The sequence below is a fragment of the Vulpes vulpes genome, chromosome 12 (assembly GCF_048418805.1).
Source record: "Vulpes vulpes isolate BD-2025 chromosome 12, VulVul3, whole genome shotgun sequence".
Lineage (NCBI taxonomy): Eukaryota > Metazoa > Chordata > Mammalia > Carnivora > Canidae > Vulpes > Vulpes vulpes.
The window spans coordinates 146,962,064-146,984,345 of record NC_132791.1 but is presented as its reverse complement, the minus strand read 5'-3'; the positions used below and the strand labels follow the sequence as shown (position 1 = coordinate 146,984,345).

The 22,282-nt window shown below is 41.2% G+C and overlaps 1 protein-coding gene across 1 annotated transcript in view; it reads left to right on the top strand.

Annotated features, from left to right (window-relative positions):
• The window catches only part of CACHD1 (cache domain containing 1), a 206,389-nt gene that overhangs the window by 130,697 nt on the left and 53,410 nt on the right, over positions 1 to 22,282 (top strand). Inside the window, exons 4-6 of the mRNA XM_025983262.2 lie at positions 1,802 to 1,908; positions 18,743 to 18,869; positions 21,757 to 21,901. Coding sequence (XP_025839047.2) covers positions 1,802 to 1,908; positions 18,743 to 18,869; positions 21,757 to 21,901 — 379 coding nt within the window. The remainder of the gene's footprint in view (positions 1 to 1,801; positions 1,909 to 18,742; positions 18,870 to 21,756; positions 21,902 to 22,282) is intronic.

Here is a 22,282-nt window from a genome sequence, read left to right as displayed (position 1 = left end):
CTCTCCATCTGTGGCTTTTGAGGCAGCAGTCTCTTGTCTAGACGAATTGGAGCAGGTCCAAGGAAGAGCAACCACGTTGGTAAAGCAAATGTGTCCTTGGCAGCACAATTGATAGGGTTGATAGAATCCTGTTCTGGGTTGGAGGCTGAACTAAAGTTCTCTTAAAATCCAGTTACCTCTTCCTGCAAGATGATAGGTATTCAAGCAAAACTTTCATTTTGGAACCCAACACACCATGTGAAGACCTAGTCCCTTGCTTATACAATCAGTTCAACATAGTAATTTTTATATATTGAGATGTGATTGACATTAATCAAAGCTCATGTGAATAACCAAGTGGATCTTGATTTTTAGGAGTGTTTCTTCTAGGTCGTATAGCTTCTCTGCATAAATGGAATTTCATCAATGGTATTTATAAGCTGAGCTACACATTTTAAAAACCCTAATTTCAGCTTAAGTTAATTTGGTTAAAAATTAAAATTCGTGAGTCTTAAAAATTCGTGAGTCTTTTCAGTTTATAAAATCCTAAATGAGCTATTTAGAAATTTAATATTTTTTTGCTTTCATTACTTCTGGATTAAGTTTACTTAAAAAATACTCGTAGGAGGGATCCCTGGGTGGCGCAGCGGTGGCGCCTGCCTTTGGCCCAGGGCGGGATCCTGGAGACCCGGGATCGAATCCCACGTCGGGCTCCCAGTGCGTGGAGCCTGCTTCTCCCTCTGCCTGTGTCTCTGCCTCTCTCTCTCTCTCTCTCTCTCTCTCTATCATAAAAAAAAAAAATACTCATAGGGACTGTATATGATTGAGATGGTGCATTTTCTTTTTACTTTGTTGCAGATTGTTTGCTCTAGGATATGGATCCTGATTACACTATTATTTATTTATCAGCAACTAGTCAGGGTACTAGTGATGTTCTAGCCCTACTCCTAGCATTGCACTTCACTGGAAATCAAAAAAACCATGACCTTTTTTACATTATAATCCAGAAGATGCAAACTCTGTGTTCTATACCATGAGAGGAACTTTATCTCTCTTTTTTTTTCTTTAAAGATTTTATTTATTTATTCATGAGAGACACACACACAGAACAAGAGGGGGCGGCTGGTGCAGAGACACAGGCAGAGGGAGAAGCAGACTCCATGCCGGAAGCCCGATGTGAGACTTGATCCCGGGACTCCAGGATCACACCCTGTGCTGAAGGTGGCGCTAAACCGCTGAGCGACCCGGGCTGCCCTATCTCTCTCACTTTTTAAAAATTTTCTTCCTTAGGTTATAAAAAAAAAAAAAAAAAAAAAGGTTAGCTCAGACAAGTTGAAGTTTGTTGAGAGTCACACATTTAATAGCGACAGAGCAGGGAATCAAAGTCTAGGTGTTGCCTCCTCCACAAACATTCTTTTGCCTTCGCTACTTACTATTTTTGTTCTTAGTCACTGGTTTTCAGATAATTTAAAGAATTGTTTCATATATAACATCATAGCTTAAGTCTAAATTTTGTCAAATCTGTTTTCTGTATAATTTTTTGATAGTACCTGACTCAAATTCATTGCAGCGAGAATTGGATCAAAGGATGGTTATCTTTATCTCTTTAGACTGAACTTGATTTCTAAAGCCTTCTAGAAGCATATATTATTTTCCCATACTGTTCTGAAATTATTTTTTTTCAATATTTAAAGTCTAAATAATAACTTGCTGTTTATTATGAGCTGCCTTATTTCATATATGATATCAATTATTTTGTTGGTTTGGTTTTAATTTAATAACCACTTAAATAAATATTGCTAATTCTCTTCTATTGTTTCAGATTTGATGGGAACTTTAATACCAATGTATCTAGAACAATTAGTTGCGATCGACTTTCTACTACTGTTAATAGCCGAGCCTTCAATCCAGGACGAGATTTAAATTCAGGTCAGTAATCTCTTGGTTTATAAAGATGAACTATATTCCACCACATTCAAGTTGAATAAATGTATTGCTTTAGGTTTTTTCCCCTTAAGATTTGAAGAGAAAATATCATATACCTAAAATTAGGTATTTCTTTCTGGGAAGTTGACACTCAAAAGAAGGAAAGGAAAAAGAAAATACAGCTGACCTGTATTGAGTTTTTATTATATAGTATACATATGGCTCGGCTCTTCAATCCATTATCTTGTTCATTAGGAGTTTTACACATATTATTTTAAAGGTTATTTTAGAGACCCAGCTACCTTTGCATTAAAAAGTATTGAATTTGTATTCCCTATTTGTAATTTTTAATTTGTTTTGGGAAGAATGGTAAGGGAGCATTTCTACTAATAAACAGTGCCAGGGTGCTATATACTGAGGCTGAGCATTGTTCTCGGTTTTGTTAAAACTTAGTCATATGCAGTAGTAATAACTACTAGGGTACCTGTATATATAGTTATGTGTAATTCCAAAGAGATTTGGTATCTCTGCTTTCTTGTCATGGTTTTCCAGTCTATATGTCTCTACTTGTCTTGCTACGCACACTTGTTGATTGGTGGGCTTCAGAACCAAAAAGCTTCCCTTTTAAGAGCTGGAAATCTCTTTAGAGATGACCTACTGGTTTCAATCCTCAAATCTGAGGCTCAGAAGGATCCTATGACTTCTCTTATTACTGAAAAATGAAGGATATAATCTTAAATATGAAGAACTGTATTTCCCAAATTCCAGATCTCTTGCAGACATGTAAACCCTGAAGGAACAAAATATTTACTTTTAGAGCCCCATCCAGTCATGGCCCATGGGGAGAATTGTAGCCTTTGGGAGTTGTATACACAAACCAGGTAATCTAGTAAGTCTGGAAGGAAAGAACTGTAGCTTAATGTTGCTTAAGGATATTAAAAGTCTAGCTGCTGGCTAAATGGTCAACCTAAATATGCCAGGTACATACTATATAGACCAATATAGGGATCCCTGGGTGGCGCAGCAGTTTGGCGCCTGCCTTTGGCCCAGGGCGCGATCCTGGAGACCTGGGATCGAATCCCACGTCGGGCTCCCAGTGCATGGAGCCTGCTTCTCCCTCTGCCTATGTCTCTGCCTCTCTCTCTCTCTCTGTGTGACTATCATAAATAAATAAAAATTAAAAAAAGAAAAAGAAAAAAATATATCGACCAATATGTAATGGATTCAGGTTTTGTTTTGTTTTTAGATATTAGGGAATTTAGAGGCCATCTGGAGTAGGAGTAGATGTGGTTAACTACTAGAAAAGAAGCTCAATTGAAAATATTTTTCATAAAAAAAATATAAGAGTACAGAAGGACATGGAATGGGCAGGGTAAATGAATTATGGAAGATTCCATAGCTGGCATGGAATCTAGAGCTAGAACTTGAGTTTTCTAGTTCTCAAATTCAGTGCTTACCTCTTTTCCCTCAGTTATGCTTAGTAACACAAGACACACTGCTGGGTCTGAAGACTGGAGCTTGAAATAGCAATTTTTTTTAAAAAAAAATTATTTATTAGAGAGAGAAAGTTTGTGCATGGGGGTGGAGGGGCAGAGCCCAACAGGGGAGTTGATCCCATGACCCATGAGATCATGATCTGAGCCAAAATTTTTATAGTATATGTTCACTTCTGGCTATTTGAATTAATAAGGAAAAAATATAGCCCATTCCTTCTTTACATACATAAGATCTAAAAGGGCTGACACATAAATGTTAATTGTTATCTTTTAGTGATGGAATAGGTATTTTTACTTATCAATTTTCATATGTTTTTTAATATTTTATGTATTTGAGAAAGGAGAATGAGCAAGGAAGAGCAGCAGCAGAGGGAGAAGCAGGCTCCCCACTGAGCAAGGATCCTAGCATGGGTCTCAATCCCAGGACTCTGAGATCATGACTTGAGACAAAGACAGATACTTAACTGACTAAGCCACCTAGACACCCCAGTTTTCTTAATTTTAAACTAAGCATGCGTTGCTTTTATAACCAGGGGAAAATAAAGCAAGAAGGAATTACTACCTCCCAATATATTTTCACTTCTTTTTGGTAGACCGTACTTTTCATAATATGAATCTGACAATAGATCCTCAATAATGAGTGTATTATTGAAATCTATCTCCATCATTAATAGTCCTATTGTACACCTATCAAGTAGTGGTAAACACTTTCCTTTGTCCTAGGTCAGTTATAAGGAAAGCCAGGAAACATAAATCTTAAACAAAAGGACATGTAAATATACATATATCTGATGATGGATGTTATGGAGGAAAAATAACACAGGGATAAGACATAATGGTACTTTTGGCTGGCGGCGGGGGGAATGGAATGGGGTGGGGGGGGAGGAGAAAGAAGGGAGAAGGAGTCTTATTACTTTATAAAAGGACTCATCAGTGAGATCTGAATAAGTGGGGTTGTAAAACCATAAGAATAACTGGAAGAAATGTATCCAGGCAGAGTTTGAGTTAGGAGAATGTTCAGTGTGCTCAGCAAGAAGGCCAGTATAACTGTGATTCAGTGAACAAGGATTGACCGTAGAAGATGAGACCAGAGAGGCAGTTGGGGGCCAAGTTACCAAGAACCTGACTTTACTGGCACTTAGAAGGACTTTAGCTTTTGATATGAATAGAGGTCATGGTGGAGGAGAGGTGGGGGCAAGGAGCAAAAAGGGCTTATCCAGAGTCATGATTTGACTTAGGTTTAAAGGTTTATGAACTGCTGTGACAAGAATAGATTATAGCAAGGCAATGGTGGAAGCCAGGAAACCATTTAAGAGGTTATTCCAAAATCCAGGTGGCAGATGGCAGTGGCTCATAGTAGTAACAGAGGCGGCGGTGAGAAGAGATTGGATTTTGAGTAGGTTTTGCAGGTAGAACCATTAGGATTTGCTGATGAATTGAATGAGGGTGGGGGAGAGTATGTGAGAGGAAGAGAAGAACTGGGAAGGACTTCCAAGATATTTGGCCTTGTCAACAAGGACAGAGTTGCCGTTTATCAGGGTGGGGAATACCAGTGGCAAGCAGGAAATCAGCATTTCAGATTTAGAAAAGTGAAATTTGAGATACACATTAGATAATCACAAGTCAAATGTACAAGTCTGGAGTCTGGGGACTGGGTCAGACCCCAGATTGAGATTTGAGATTCATTGTGTATAGGTAATAAATCATGAGACCCAAAAGATCACCTAGCAAGTGGCTGTGAGTAAAAAAGAGAAGAGGTTCAGGACTGAGTCTTGGGATGCTTTACCATGTAAAGGTCACTGAAATGAAGAGGTTACAGTGAAGGAATCTGAGAAGGAAGTCAATCTGGTAGAACCAAGAGAGCCATCTTCTTGAATCCAAGTGAAAAAAGTATTTCAAGAAGCCAGAAGAGATCAACTGGATTAAGTAGGCCCAGTATGATGAAGGCTAAGAAAGCAGACACTGGATTTAGGAACATGGAGGTCATTGATGATCTTGACAAGGACTGTTTGGTAGAATAGAATGACAGGCTGATCCTGGTTGGTTCAAGCTCTTAAGAAGGGATGAGAGGAGCAGGAAACAGTATATGAAATCCCAGTGGGCAGCCTGGGTGGCTCAGTGGTTTAGCACCACCTTCAGCCCAGGGCATGATCCTGGGGACCCGGGATCGAGTCCCGTGTCAGCCTCCCTGCATGGAGCCTGCTTCTCCCTCTGCCTGTGTCTCTGCCTCTCTCTCATTCTCTTTCTTTCTCTGTGTGTGTGTGTGTGTGTGTGTGTGTGTGTGTGTATCTCATGAATAAATAAATAAAATCTTAAAAAAAATAAAAGAAAAAAGAAAAATCCCAAAGTTTGTTGAAAGGAAACCTGGAAGGCCATGTGGAGTCCTGAGGGTGTTTTTAAATTAAGAGAAATTACAGCAAGGTTATGTGCCAAGGGAATGATCCAGTAGAGGAAAGCAAAAGACCCAGAAGCAATAGGGGAGACAATTATTGGAGCCTTTTTCTTGATTAGGCAAGAGATGGTGCGATTCCAGTGAGAGGGTCCAAAAACACTGTTCGTTCTTAATAAGAGGAGGGAAGGAAGAGCAAGTGTACAGGGATCCCCATAATGATCCATGTAGTGGAGGGAATGAGGAGACTTCCCCTTCGTAGTGATTTTTTCTCAGAGACTTAGGAAGCAAGATCATCAGCCAAGAGTAAGCCAGAGGAAGAAGAGGCATTGAAGACCTTTTATATACACTAAGTTTGTCATCTATAAGTGAGGTTTTAGAGCAGAACTCAGCTGCACATGTAATTGGGAATCCTGACAAAATGCTGTTTCATTACAGTAGTTATCTGTGAAGGGAGAGAGAGGTTGAAAAATTAGGAGGGGAGAAAGAAGATGGTGAGGACAGAGGTATATGGTTAAAGATCATCAGATCTTGAATTTTGCTGTTTCTAAAAGCACATCTCAAGTATAACATCCTACCTAATGAGTTGTTCTCAGCGTAGTTGACATAGCTAGATTTACAAGCAGTTTTTGACAATGTTCAGGTATTTAAGAACTGACTTGCTTGTATTTGAAGTTGTGTGACATTCCACCAAGCCAGTGGCTGCATCCCAAAGTCCACATTCTTGAGCAGTCATTTGTAATATAAGAGGAGTGGTAGATGCTGGAGGGTAATCTCGGAGCTCCCCCTTTTCCTCCTCTCCAGCTCATGCCCCCTTTCAGAGAAGAATTAATGTATTTCGTGGGCTATTACATGTCTGATATTTACATCTGTAAGATGTCCAGCCTCAGGCTGTTTCAGACTGTATATAATCCATCAATGGGTCCCTAATTGATAACACAGTTTCAGGTTGCCTTTCAGACTAGCTGGAAACAGACTCCCATAAATTGTAAACCATTCTTAGCTTCATTTACCCAAAACTAGGTCATGTGTCCATCCATCCAACACACTCTTGTATTCTTTTTCTTAAACCGTGCCAGATCTCAACTTTCCATATTGACTCCTTGTCCCTGATTCCATTCAAGCAACTAGCATTTGACAGTGCGCACGTTACATTATGGTGCTGGTAATGTTTTGTTCAGGTTCCTTCCTGCTTTTATCCCTAGTTTCCCTCCCTCCCTCCCTCTCTCTTTTTTTAATTCCTGCTGAGCTATTTTCTTGTGCGTAGCCTGATCCCTAAAGAGAATTTATTTGAAGAGTCCAAGGAAAGTTGCCTCTTGCTCTCTTGAGTTATGCAATGGAGGTATGAGTAGAGTGGGAGTTAGTCTTTCTTGCCAAAAGAAAAAGTGCCTGGACTTTCTTTATTGTGTTTGATTTAAAGACATCATTTGAAGTTGCAAACTTCGATCTTGGTAGCGTTGCAGTCTACATTGAGAAATGGGATTCACGGGGTGTAAGGGGCATCTGTAAGTCATGTTACAACGGTAAATGCTGCAGGAGGTACAGGTGGGCACTGGAGGCTGGAGACTGCTGCTAGTTTCAATGGCTTCATCGCTTCCTTCTGTGAATGACAAAGATTGGCTCTGTGTTGTAGGTTTTTCTCCCTTCTTTAAAATGTCATGAAAATTATCTATTCAGTATGCTAATGCCAATGCAGTGAAAAGCTATGTTCTTCCTAAAAACCTAAAATAAAAGAATAAAAATCAACCAACCTAGGAATTTCTAGTTTATTTTTATGCCTATTTGCCCCAGCTTTGTGATTGCATTAGTGTCATCACAGATGTGGTAATTATCTGTACAACACCTAAAAACTATTCAGTTACTTAGAAATCCAGATTATTCAGGCTATATGATTCAGTATATATTTGTGTGTGTATGTGTGTCACACATATACACAAAATTAAGTATTCCTTTGTTCTATTCCTATAATGCAAGCTACTTCAAAGTCTAGTCTTTTTTATATTTTGTCACAGCAACCCTATTATACTGATTTCAGAAGATTTTATTAGTCACACATATCCTTATATATTCTCTCATAATACATATCATATTGGATATAGCCTGGTTTGGCTTTAGTTAAGAAATGTATCTTGAACATTCCTTTGTATATATGTAAATAAATTTACTTGTAGATCCTGGTGGGAATGATTGTAGAACATCCTTGAATTAATCCGTCTACTCCAGTTCACCATTCATATTGTCCCAATTTTTCACTGTATCACTCCCTCTGGAAGGATTCCAAGTGACCCCTCCACAGTTTCCCTGACCCCTGTGTAGCAGTTGACAGGTAAATTTCTGTTTTGAAGTTCTATCATCCTTTGGCTTCCATGAAATTGTTCTGTGGCATTTATCCTCTTCTCTGTTCAGACCTTTTCATTTTTCTTCTTAAGCTCCTTTCTCCTCAGGTAGATGTCCCCACAGGTCCTCTCTTAACCACCTTCCCCCACTTATAAATGTTATCTCCCCAAATATTCTCAATTTAGCCAGCACCTCAGCTCCTACCACATGCTGAGGAATTCCAAATCTGTCTTCAGCCATGGCCTATTTGAGCTTATGTATTGAGTAACTAACTTTAAGACACATGTCTCTGTGATGATTCTGTAGCTACCTCAAAAATTAAAACAAACTTTTCTCTAAACCTCTCTCCCAGCTGGGCTCGCTATCCCGATTAGCAGTACCTCCATCCTGGTTATATTGGGACTATTTCCTCACCTTTTTCAACCCAGTACTTCTCCAAGTTTTAACAGATTTAACTTCTCTTAAGTCAGTGATCAAATGAGAGTGTGAGTGAGTGAATATTTGTTAAGTATTTACTATGTACAAGTCACCTCGCTAGGCATTTACCATGTGCCCTTCTCGCTCGTCATGCTGACTTGTGACATAGGTGTCATTGTCCCCTCTTCATTGAAGGGGCAACCTGGCTCACAGTCCATAGTTCAGAGATGTGTCTTGAATCCCTTTTGTCTTCTGCACTATTAATTGTCCCCTCTTCATTGAAGGGGCAACCTGGCTCACAGTCCATAGTTCAGAGATGTGTCTTGAATCCCTTTTGTCTTCTGCACTATTAATGCCATAAACCTAGATCTTTGTAGACCTTTCTAGAAGATGAATTAATACAGAAACCTCCTGAAAGTTTTCCCTGCTTTTATTCTTTTTTCAATATATCCTGCATACTTTAGGTATTTTGCAAATATCTGCTCTATAACTCCATTTCTGAAAAACCTCTGGTGGCTCACCTGTAAGATAAAGGTGGAGGCCTTTCAATGCCATCTTCTTTTCCCCTTCCTCCTGCCCTCAGGGGTGGGGGGAGCTTTCATTTCTTCGAATCCTTAATCTCTGTCACTCCTCCATGCTTTCACTCCTGTGACTGTTTTATCCCAGAATATAGTGCCTGCCTCCTCTGACTCATAAAATATTGCTCATTCCTCAGGGCCCAAATTCCTTGTCATCTTGCCTTTCACAGGTAGAATTCTTTGTCGGTTGTACTGGTTAAGTTTACTAGGCCCACACTTTGAGATGGAGACTGGCAGCCTATGGGGAGAGGGAAGGAAGCAGGATTGAGGGGTGGGATCAGTCAGGCTGAGGTGAGATCCTCAGCCAACTCCAAGGGAGTTGAGAGACTGGGGTGGTCATTCAGAATTGGGTTGGCACAACTCTCTCTTCTTTATCATTTTATTCTGTGGTACATTCTTAGAAATTTCAGTTTTTATGCTGACCCTCTGCTCTTTTTAATTAATTTTTAAACGATTATTTATTTAATTATTTGAGAGAGTGAGAACTAGAGAGAGTCCAAGTGGGGAGCGGGGAGAAGAAGAAGGCAGGCACCCCACTGAGCAGGGAGCTGGATGCTGGGCTGGATCCCCTGACGCTGGGATCATGACCTGAGTCGAAGGCAGACACTTCACTGACTGAGCCACCCAGGCATCCCTTTTTAATTTATTTTTTGTATGTCAAGTTCCCAATATAGTGACCTGCCCGTAGCAGGTACACAGCAAATACTTATTGATGAATGTATGAAACTAGAATTTTCTGTTTCTGTTTCATTTTTATAGTGGAAGGACCAAGAATTTTGAAGGACCTTAGGAAAGAAAAGAATTGATTGTGATTTGCTTGCAGGGTAGCTTGCAAGGTAATTACATGTAAATCCAAAAATGGGATTAGAAAGAGGTGGCCATGGCATAGGCAAAATGACTAGATGAAGAATAAATGAGATGGTTTCTTTAGTTTCACAGCAAATTAGCATACATAAATATCTCAGGTATATAGGATGACACAGGCTATGCATTGATACCATCCTGCATTTGCATGATCCAAACTATGCTGAATCCAAATACACAATGTACACAAGAAAATCAATCAGTTGCTTCTTAGCACTTCATAAACCATTTAGTATTTTTGTCTTACCATAGATACCAAAGACATGCATCCACTCTATTTTATGGATGAGAAACAGGCCCACAGATGTTAACTGATCTACCTAAAGTCAGACAACAAATTGTTTGTGTTGAGATGACTAAACATTATGTCCTGACTCCTAGTCTAGTGAGCTTCCTACCATAGAAGCTTAGGACAAAGGAGTGTCTCCATCCCTGTATTCTGGCTATGATACTTCAAACTCTCTATGTCTAAAATCAAACCCATACTCTTCTACCCTTTCAACCCAAACCTCCTCCTCCACTCATGTTCTGTATGTCCATTAACAGCGGCTTCATTGGGGCACTTGGGTGGCTCAGTGGTTGAGTGTCTGCCTTTGGCTCAGGTTGTGATCCTGGGGTCCTGGGATGGAGTCCCACACAGGGCTCCCCGAAGGGAGCTGTTTCTCCCTCTGCCTATGTCTCTGTGTCTCTCATGAATAGTTTTTTTTTTTTAATCTTAAAAAAAAAAGCTTCATTTTACAGAACACTGAAGCTTGAGACCCAGAACCAACCATGACTCCCTCCTTGTAGTTTCTCATAAAGAGCTTCTCTCAAATAACCTCTATAAGGCCGTTACTGTGGCAGGCACCAAGATAATCAAGACAGAGATTTTATCCTCAGAGCTCACAACCTAATTGTATTATATGTATGTATCAAGGGGAATGAAGAGAAGGAGAAAATCAACAGACAACTACCATTACCACGCTAAGTGTTGTAATGATAAAGATAAACAAGGGCACTTGACCCAGATTGTAAGGTTGAGATGCACCTTAAAAGACCATGGGAATTATCCAGGTGATATGCCTGTGTTAAGTATATCTCCCAATTAAAAATCTATAAAAAGTGCAGCCACCACAATCCAGGATCATTGTGGAAGAGGACAGTGGTAACAGTAAATGAAGGTAGCGCTAAGCCAGATTTTAACTACTTGTATATGACCCTGAGGAGTTTGGTTTGGGTTTTGTTTGGTTTGTTTTTTAGTTTGAAGTTAACCAAGTGACAGATTTTAAGCAGTGCAAGCACAAGAGAGCTTTGTGGAAAATGAATGGAAGCATATTTGGCCTGGAAGAAGGAGAAAACTGGAGTAGACTATTACATGTAAATCCAAAAGTAGGATTAGAGAGAGGTGACGATGGCATAGGCAAAATGACTAGATAAGGGATAAATGAGATGACAGGAAACGGAGAATCAGTGTAGACCACTCTTCCAAATTACTTGGCTGAGAAAAAGGAGAAAGGTCCATGATAACATAGGGAAGAAATAGGGTAAAGGAAGAGTTTTATTTATTTATTATATTTATTTATTATTTTATTTATTTATATATTTTTGTTGATAATCATTTTTTTAAGTTAGGAAAACTTGAAAATGATTATATGCTGAAAACAGTGGAGGAAAAAGTAAAACTAAGGAAATAGATGGGACAATGGAATTAAATGTCTTGGTCCAGTTGTCCCAAATTTTGCTAATCATCAGGGTCATCTGGAGTGCTTTGTCAAAAAAATACCTATTTCTTTGACCCCCAACCCAGACTTGGCAACTCAGAATATTGGCTTGGTAAAGTTTTGAGAAATTTATAGGTTTCAAAAGCTGATTGTAATGATCAGCCAGGCTTTGAGAACTCTGTTAAATTTATCTTACCCCTTCCATGAATATTTGGAGATCACCTGGATCTTTGGATCCTCTGGGAGTAATCTATTAAAAAGAAGAGGATAGAGAGTAGTAGATCCTATACTGATTTTGGATTGCCCCAGAAGTTTATTGGGGGATTCTCTGAGCCCATGACCCAGGCTGTCTTAAATGAATCAAGGACATAATGGAATGATTATTTTTGCATTATGTAGATAATCTAGAATGGACATAAACTGCTGTGAGCTTGAAGCAGAACCTGAGATTTGAGGATGTTCTCTCCTTAGTATTAGACCAATGTAAGTATAGTGGGATTATCTGAGCCAGTTGTCATTAATCTAACTTTGACAACGGGTTTTAGCTAGCATGCTCATTGTGGTAGAAGAATTACTGGGCTACATGATCTAGATCCCATTCAAGGGTCGGAGCTTAAGTCACTCTTCCCTTTCTGAGCCAGAATATGTTTAGCTATAAAATGGGAATAATATCTCCTTGGTAAAGCTCCACCTATTCCAGCGCTTGCTTAGCTATCATATACAATTAGAAGGAAAATTTACCTTGATTTCCTGAATAATAAACCTACCTCAAAAGGTTGTTATAAGAATTAACTGAGATAGGGGATCCCTGGGTGGCTCAGCAGTTTAGCACCTGCCTTCAGCCCAGGGTGTGATCCAGGAGTCCCGGGATTGAGTCCCACATCAGGCTCCCTGCATGGAGCCTGCTTCTCCATCTGCTTATGTCTCTGCCTCTCTCTCTCAGTGTCTCTCATGAATGAATAAATAAAATCTTAAAAAAAAAATTAACTGAGATAATATATATAAAAGACATAGCAAAGTGCTTGGTACATAGTCAAATATTCAATATGCCCACAACTCCTGAAAATTGTAAGCATTTCCTGAGGATCCATGAAATAGAGCTCCTTCAGAATGTGTGATAAAATGATGCTCTGGATGTGAGCTAGGAGTAGGACTTGGAAGGTGTGATATAGGGTATAATGCCAGAAATTTTGCTGAGAGCCCTCAAAATGTTTATTTTATTCCACTCCAAAATGATTGCTGTTGCACAGAATACTACAGAAAGGTGCTATGTAATTTCTGGTCTTTTGGGGGAATGTTTGTGTTTTTGTGTGTCTGTCATTCTGTGTATTTAGGACAGCTCTTGTATTTTATATTTGGCAAGGTGTGGGAGGTAGATAGCTTTATGTGTTTTGCTGAGTAGTATTGGGCTGGGCATCAGAAAGGCCAGAGTTCCTTGAGGTGGAAGGCAACAAGTTCTCTCCTATAGAGCATTTTCTTTGTGTTTCTACCTTTGGTGGATAATATTGTCAGGAAAAAACAAAGTCACAACCCAGCTACCAGCAGTTTGTAATCTGTCTCTGTCTCTCATCAATCTGGTGGTTTAAGCGTTAAAGAGGACAGGCAAGGAGGTTGGGGGCATGGTTTTGTTTTGACTAGAGAGGCTGATCTAAGAACTGGTCAGATGTAGATGGTGAAATTGGAAGGGAAATATTTGGGGGCCAGGGGATCTGGGGCCCATATGTTAGAATTTTCCACAGACAGTATATTACACTATCCAGGCAAATCTTGAGACTCAAATAAATGGGAAATAAAGAATGCCTGAGAAGGGGAAAGGCACATTTTTTTAAAGTAAATTCTTCTTCCAATACGGAGCTCAAACTCATGATCCCCGAGATCGAGTTTCATGCTCTACCAACTGAACCACGTGGGCCACGCCCCAAAAGCCACATTTTTAAAGCTGCTTTTCCAACTACAGTATGTGTATTGTGGTGAAGAGAAATAAGCCAATAGGTATTGTGAAATTGTTTGTCTTCGTTAGAATTAGCATGGGAACTATAAGAGAAAAATAGTAGATTTGTTGAAGGTTACATAGGAGACCAGAGGAGCAGAACTTGCCTTTAAAGAACAAGGAGTTTTCACAGGTACTTCCTCATTTGTTAAAGGCCGATTAGAAAGTTTTCTGTCATTCTGTCTAAACATTTCCTGGTACTGTTTGGACATTTTGTTTAGTCTTGGGTCAATAATAACAATCTCTTAGTGCTGACCTACTAAGTTATTCTAAGTAACTAGGAAGTAAGAATACTCCTCCCCCCCCCCCCCACACACTTTTTTTCTTTTTGCATAAACTTGATCAAAGCTAGGTAGAAATTTGTCCTTTCTAGTTGCGAATCTTTGTACTTCGTTCCTTACTGTTGACTTTCATTCTTTACCCTTCTTCTCTTTGGTTTCTAGAGGGTCTTTGAAGATACCTTGTCCAAATCCATTACTCAGAGAATAGAGATGAGGAAATTATGAAATCTCATGGGGGACAGAGGTGATGAGCCTTGGCCAAGGTTGTCACTCACTGGCTCATCTAGCAGTTACTGACTCAGTGCACCCACCAGGCTTTGGGAATGTGGTGAACTTGGCTCAGGATTTGGCTTCTGCCCTGATGGAGCCTGCAGTAAGTCTGCATGCGAGACATGAAACATCGCTACAAAAATCAATACACTGGCCATTACCAATCTTTGCTTTGAAAGACAATACTGGGTGCTATTAGGATAATAATCAAGGGTGGCCAGGGAAGATCTCTCTGAGAAAGTAAAAAGACTGATTTCAAGTCTAAGGATCACCTTGTATGGAGAGAGCAGCACGTGTGCAGAACTGAAGGAAGTAGCTCTTGATGTACAGTGTAGTGAGTGAGTTGAAGGAGGGTAGAAGTGAGGTGGGAGAGTAGGAAGGGGCCAGATGGTGCAGGGCCTTATTGGGTTTGGATTTAATGCTAGCTGTAGCATAGTGGGAAACCTCTGAAGGATTTTAAGTGAGATTTAATTTCCAATTTAGAAAGATGCCTTTGGATTCTGTATAGTGAATAAATTTAAGGTCAGAGAGCTTGCCAGCCAGTCTTAGAGATGGGACCAAAACCCATGGCTCCCTACTCCCAATCCATTCTGATTTATCAGGGTCTTCCTTCTAGTTCCTAAGTGCCAACCCAAATTAAATAGAAAGTACAGAACAGCATTGGGACTTTGTCCAACTGGCTTTCTTATGTTCATTCACTCTGACAGTGAAAGACCTCTCCAGTTGGTTGAACACCTTCAGAATAATTAAGAGTTCTCAGCAGTATAGTTTCTCAGTCCCATAAAAACTCCTATTATCTAAGATATGCTTTTTATGGTTTGGTGTCACTCAGAGTCATGAGTTCTATATTTAACTTGAGTCTGCCTTCTGAGCTACAGTGTATATGTCTGTGGTATTTGCCAGTTAAGCCAGCCTGTGGGGTCACTGGTGAACCCCATGACATTGGACTCCTCAGCTGGTGTGTGCCCCTTTAAGCAGTTGCACCATTTGGTTTTTCTTACAAGATTAAATGCTCACTTTAGCCTATGTCTTCCTTCAATTTTTTTCTGTCAAGTGTCTTCTTAACTGCGTTTATTTACACTGTGTCATTACAAACTAATGCAGCTGATTATTTTGATTGAAAAACACCAACGTATTTATATATTTATTTTGCTTCTCAAAAAATACTCTCTGTGCTTATCTAGTGATTGCTTATTCATCCAACATGTATTTAGTGACCTTGTGGTTGCACCGTAGCAGAAAGAGCAAGGGCTTTGGAGGCAGACACACCTAGGTCAAACCATGACTTGGGCCTTGATTCTGCATCTATAAAATGAGTATAACAACAAACTCATAAAGTAATTACAAAAAGCAGCACACCATATATAGAACTAGTTTATGTGGTACTCAGTAAATTTTCACTGTTCTACCATCAAATCAATCCTTTTGAGGCATCATTGATATGCAATAAACTTCACATGTGTAATATATACAATTGATATATTTTGACATGTATAGTCCCCTGAAACCATCAGACAAGCAGACCTTTTCTCTCTTTCCCTTTACCTATTTCTGTACCTATTATATTGGCAGTAGTGTTGGGAGATCAGAGTGTCGATCATTTTAAAACCTATTTAGAATTATCATTGCTCTGTTTTGATTGAATCGCCATATTTATTTTCAACTGAATTTGGCATTAGAGTAAGATTTTATAATCTATTAAACAAAAGTATCACAAAAGGTTGAGAAACACTACTTCTGAGCAGACCCTCCCAGCCCAGGCGCTGGGGACACCAACCCCACAGCTCTCACGGAGCCTTTGCCTTCACTTGAAGAGAACCGAGCACCTCTGCTCCGGGCGCAGAGCTGACTCAGACCCAGATCTCGCCCTCACGAATCTCAGAATCTAGGGCTGGAAGAGTGAAAAGTTGCCCAGAACAATGATAACACTAACTAGAAGGTGGGAGAGGTGAGATGCTGGAGAATTTCAGAGGGTGTGGTAGCTTCTGTCTTGGAGATGAGCTTGGAGTGAGGACAAAGCCGTTCATTGCCACCTTCACGTGTGTCTGTCTGAGGTAGATGTGCAGAGCAGTTGAGACAAATACAGGCCCTTCCTGTTGATAGCTTAAAGCCTAATGCTGTGCGTTGTGGGCCAACAGGCTGGATGTATGCCCAGCCTTTTCCTGGACAGCATCCAGCATTGCTGAGGACAAAGTGAGCATGCAGGACCCCAGCCCAGCTTATCCAGTGGCCCGAACACCTCACTGACTCCTAAAGAATGGTGTTGGCTGTGCCTATGCGGAAAATAGGGCCATCCTTCACCTCCAATATCTAGGTCAGAGAGGGGCCCACATGGGGTGCACACTACAGTGATAGATTGCTTCTGGTCCCTGGGGTCCTTGTTACCATCCTATTCATCATCTTCTACTAGTACCGAATAATGGATGAAATTTCATCAGATGCCAAAGGAGTTCTCAGCAGGAGGGCTTGAGGAACTTTGCCTTATACTGATGCTCTAGTGCTGGAATGATTATAAGGAACCAGAATGATCTTCTCTGGTGAGACTAAATGTATCATGCACCGTATGAATTCTGATTTATTTTTAAAACATTCTTGCTCTCATAGGCTCCCCTTTTAATAGTCTCACTGTAGGCTGTTTATTGTTACAGATGTTACTTTTAAATGAGGTCATCTAGCTTTACTTTCCAAAGGCAGTGTTTGCCGGTTACTGCAGGGTTGGCAGGGCTGCCCGAAGAACAGCGCTGACATGAGACCAAGGTGAAGGTTTCAGACCCTCAGAGAGAAGGCTGCCTCCATGTTTCCCTGCATGCACGTCAGCCGTAGGTGCCAGGGGAGAGAGTGGTCACACTGGTCCAGATGTTGCCCTTGCTAAGGTTGCCTGGCAGGAGTGCAGTGGGGACCGGTGTTGCGGTCACACACACTTGACTGCCGTCTTACTCCCTGTGAAACCTCGGGGAGGCCAGAAGACTCAGCTGGGTTCTTCGTCTGTAACTTGGGGAGAATACTTTGTTGCTCCTAGATTTTCATGGATAAGATCTGCTACCCTTTCTCTGTGTCTGTTTGGCAGGGTAATTACTAATGGCGTGAGACACTGAACATGCTTTTAAGTCCTCCACATAGTGCATTTCACATGGTGTGTTCAGAGGACCAGCACTAAAATCAAAGGCCCACTCACCAGATCCAGCTTGCCACCGATTGTAGATAAACTGTATGGGCACAAGACAAAACGGCATGTCCTTGGCCACTTTGGCACTACAGCAGCACAGTTGGGTGGGTTGCAACAAAGCCTGCGTGGTCAACAAAGCCAGAGTTCTTTACTCTGCAGCCCTCACAGAAGTTTGCCGACCTCTGAGCCGGGCTCAAGGATGGCCGCGTGGCCTTCAGAGCTTGCTTTTTGCTTTTGCCCAGGCTCCTCCTCCCACTGAATGGCTTTCCGTTCTGTTTCCCACTATAGAAGTCTCCTGGCATATCAGTTAGTACATAAGGCTTGTCTTTGGCTCAGCTGTGTGTGTATGTCACAGCATGTAAAGCAGGGCACTACCCGTAGTAAATGTGTCCTCCATGACTGATTCGGCGGGGTAACAGAGTGGAAGGGCATCAGAGAAGGCAGAGAACTCTGCTTGTGGGAGAGGGTAAGAACGACTTCATGGAGGTTTGGGAACAGGACAGCTCCAGTGGCCCGAACATCTCACTGACCTCACTCATGGGTAAGGTGGCTGCCACTCCCGCTTCAGATCAGTGGCAGGGATGCAGTGTATCTAGTAGGAAGGGAGGCAATACTGCATGGTTGGTGGGAATAGAGGAGCTAGGACAGCCAGGCTTGAATCCCAACTTGGCCATTTATGGGTGATACCTTAGACAAGTCATTTAAACTCTCTGAGTGTATTTTCTAAACTCCACAGTTTAATAATACAATAATACAATAATAATACCACCTTCATCCTACAGTTGTTTCATGTGCTAAATGAGAAAACGTGAAGGAAAGCCTTTATATCCCACTGCTGGCATATTGGAATGATTCTGTGAACTCTTACAGAATGATGATGGTTCTGACCTTTCAAGTACCATCTATGCCAATTTCCTCATTGTGGAGTGAGCAAGATCAGGGTCACAGGTCTAGTCCCTCTGGAGACTAGACCTATTAATGTCATTGTTTTCCACAGTTAACGTACCCCAAGCCAGCAAGTATACAGCGGTCCAACAGGGGCCAACCTACTGAGGGGAGAGACCAGTGCAGATGAAATCATTCATGCTGGAAAAATATTCCAGGACATATAGCATCACCATACAGTGTTAAGAATAATAGCTTCCCTTGACTGAAGCATTCATTACATTTTTCTGTTCATGGGTATTTTTTAAAGGACAGAAAAAATGTTTAGCGGAAAATTTACAGCCTGAGATCGAGTGGGATTTCTTCATACTACAAGCAGTTTATGCAAAACAGATGCCTAAAGAGTGGTGCCTGCCTGCACCTGTGGATTTGGTGGTTATATTTCCTCTTCCCCACTCCTCCAGTTCTTGCAGACAACCTGAAATCCAACCCTGGAATTAAGTGGCAGTATTTCAGTTCGGAAGAAGGGATTTTCACCGTTTTCCCAGCACACAAGTTCCGGTGTAAGGGCAGCTATGAGCATCGCAGTAGGTACGTTGACTCACTTGCTGAAGTTTTAATTACTGCTTAAGAGTGATCTGTATGAAAGAGAGACTCCTCATATACACATATGGCTCTGCCTCCAAACTGTGGTTTCAGAAGCCTGTTTTGGAATGATTTCACCATTGAGCATAGGTGGATGTGGAAGTGCTAGGAAGGGCAAATGATAAAGCCCAAAGTTTCTCTATACTTTCTAACAAGCCAAAGAAGAGTACTTAAATAAAGAAATTGTTGGAGGCACCCAAGTTGTTCTGAGGTTCAGGCATTGGTGAGACAGGAATGATAAAACTTTCTCCTTAAGAGCAGCCCTAGAAGACTCGGAGCCTCTCAGAGTGGACTTTGTGATTCCCAGCTTTCCTTTCTGTTGTAATGTGCTTGGCCAGCTTTTTGAAATTTACATGCTACTAGAAGTTTTAAGGTTGCCCAGAACACATTGGATTGAAGACCATTAACATCCTGCTCTTCTCCCGGAAATGACTAGGGTTTGTACCGCTTAGCCAGAAGGGCAGTAATGGTGAGCTAATTTGTATGACAAGACTCATCAATTTACAGAACACCTTAGGCAAAGATACTTCCCCTTTGAATCCTTACAATTTTCCTTTGCAGTGTCAGATGTTTGATGCCAGAAAATCTGGAGCTAGTGGGAGATGTTCATTTTTCATGCCATTTTTTAGAGTTTAAAGTAACCATCACTTTAGCCTCTCTTTATCTTTAAATCATATCTAAAATTTTCCCCAAGGAAAATTCTACTACTGTACTTTTCCTAGAAAGACCTTTGTGTCGTTGATATGGTTTCTTCAGTTCCCTCCCTAGACATCCTGATGAAGATCTAAGTGTCGAGAGACTGGACCGGAAACCATGACCTTGTTTCTGGTCTGGCTCATTCAGGAGAGGCCAAAGACACCATGAACCATCTAATTTGTATTTCTAAGAAGCTAGATCGGATGGCATGCTGCTCTTAATGGTTCACCTAATGAGGGAAAGTACAAAAGGGCAAGCAGGACCTTGTCACAGATCAACACTCACCTACACTTGGAAAGTTTCATCCATACCCACCCTGAATATGCATTACACCAATCCTCAACACTCTTCCCTTGGCTAAATAGTCCAGGTTCCTTTCCTCATAGATTGCTGTTCTTATCTCTTGACTTGACCTCACTACTTTCCTCTGAGGCCTTTGCAAGTCTTCCACATCTTTTGAAGTGGAGTGGGTTTTCAGAATACACGAGAAAGGAACCAGTGGATACCAATCATGCTGTGGAGACCAATTCCCAGATTATACATTTAATCTTACTATTTATGCATCCCTCCAAAACAGTTTCTTAACAACTTTCTGTGGCAGGCAATGTGAAACATACATCCTGCTTTTCATTGATGTGGGTTGAGATAGAAAAGAGCTATGCCTTTTTTTTTTTTTTTTTTTAATTCACCTTGCTTGGAGGACCTAAAAAAAGTTCAATATTTGACATGGTTGTCGGTGTTGGGATAGTCAGATTTCATTCTTTTCCATTCTGTCTTTTATTTCTGTAGCCATCTCTCCTGGATTCTTTTTATTCCATCTCCCTACTGGCTTAATGGTATCAACTGGTGAAAATAAAGCAGTACTTCAGTGTTCACGTAGGACTTTTGGCTTGAGAACAAAAGTGTAAACTTGGCCAGATTTCAAGAGTTTGTGGGATTTCTTGGGGTTTTTTTGGGGGGGGGGGTGTTTTTGTTTTTTGGGGGTTTTGGGTATTTTGCCTTTCTTCCTTAATTTGTGCCCAGACTTTTTTGAGTCCACTGGCATCTAACATTTCATAGAAAAAACCTAGTGTTTTAGGGGTGTCAGTAAAGGAGAGAATTCTCTTGAGGCTGATTTGCTTTCTTAAGCTCCAACTAATTTGTTCCAGCTTTAAAACTGTGAAGGGAGACCTCATTAAAGCCTTTCTCACAAACCTTCCTGTACTGCACATGAGCAGAAGGCTGCTTTTCATGGGAGGCATTTCTTCTTTGGACTTTCCCCACCCTCCCTCCACCCCCTTTTCTGAATGTTGGCAAACAAAAACCTGGCAAGAAGAGTGGCTATCACAGGCTTGGACAAATTTGATGGCATGGTTTTAAATGCTCAGATAAGGGGCCTTTTGGTGGCTGACCTGTGTGAATTGGTTCAGTACAGAAAGGAAAGGGCCCTCTTAAGCAGTAGCCTTTGTCTGGGGAGAGAGAAACCAAACCTGCTATTCAAAGCTGCTCAGCATGTTCACAGATGACAGGCCGCCTCCGTTTTAGCAAAGCCCCGCTCTGTATGTCTGCAGACCCAGCACTGGCAAGTAGGCCCTCTTCTCTCTCTTGTGCTCTCTGCAGTCTCAGAGGCCACCAGTTCTGTTTTCTGTAGCCGAACATTGGGTAACCTTGAACAGCATCACCACATACAGCTACGAGTGTGGACTTTCAAGTGTGTGGAAAAGGCCAGTCTCCCAAAGGATTTACTGCCCCTTCTTTCTTTCTTTTTTTTTTTTTTAAGATTTAAGTAATCTCTCTACCCATTGTGGAGCTCAAACCCACAACCCCAAGATCAAGAGTCATGTGCTCCACCAACTGGGGCAACTAAGGCACCTCCAAAAGGTCAGCTTCTTATAACCTCCTCCCAGTTGTCTTAACCTTTGGGAGATTTAAGGTACCAATCGCTGTTCTACAGACACATGCTGTTGTCTCGAGGTCATATTTTCAGTGCGCCCAGTAGCCTTTCTCCTTGCAGCTGATCTCTCCATTCTTGTGCCATCGCTGGAAAAACATATAGGCACCAAATGCCTGCACATCTGTAGTGTTTACAGCTGCGTTAGGTTGAGGTCCTTTTTACCTAAATCAGGACTGACCCCAGAAAGCTTCTTCCCCCTTCTAGACCTATCTACGTCTCCACAGTCCGGCCACAGTCCAAGCACATAGTCGTGATCCTGGATCACGGGGCTTCCGTCACAGACACCCAGCTTCAGATCGCCAAGGACGCTGCCCGGGTCATCCTCAGTGCCATCGATGAGCACGACAAGGTACCCTCAGTGACTCCCATGTCATTGACTCTGCCTTGAATGTCTTTTGTAAAGTACCTTGTGTTTTATGATACATAGTTTTAAATCCATATTTAAAACAACTATGGAGAAAAGAGAGCGGTTTTGTTTTTATTCTAGCATTTGGGGAAACAGCTGCTGATTTTGGCTCTTTTAAAATCACCCCCACCAAGCCGAGTCTTGTACTTCATTCATGGCTCCTATCAAGGCTTCCAGTTAGCTGTGGCTTTCACACTGGAAGTTATGCTGAGGAGAAGGACAAGGGTGTGGAGGCTGGTGTATGGCCTGACTTTATCTCAAGATTTATGAGAGGTGAGGGATAAGGGATGGTTTCTAGAGGTTTACTAATCTCTAGGATAGCTC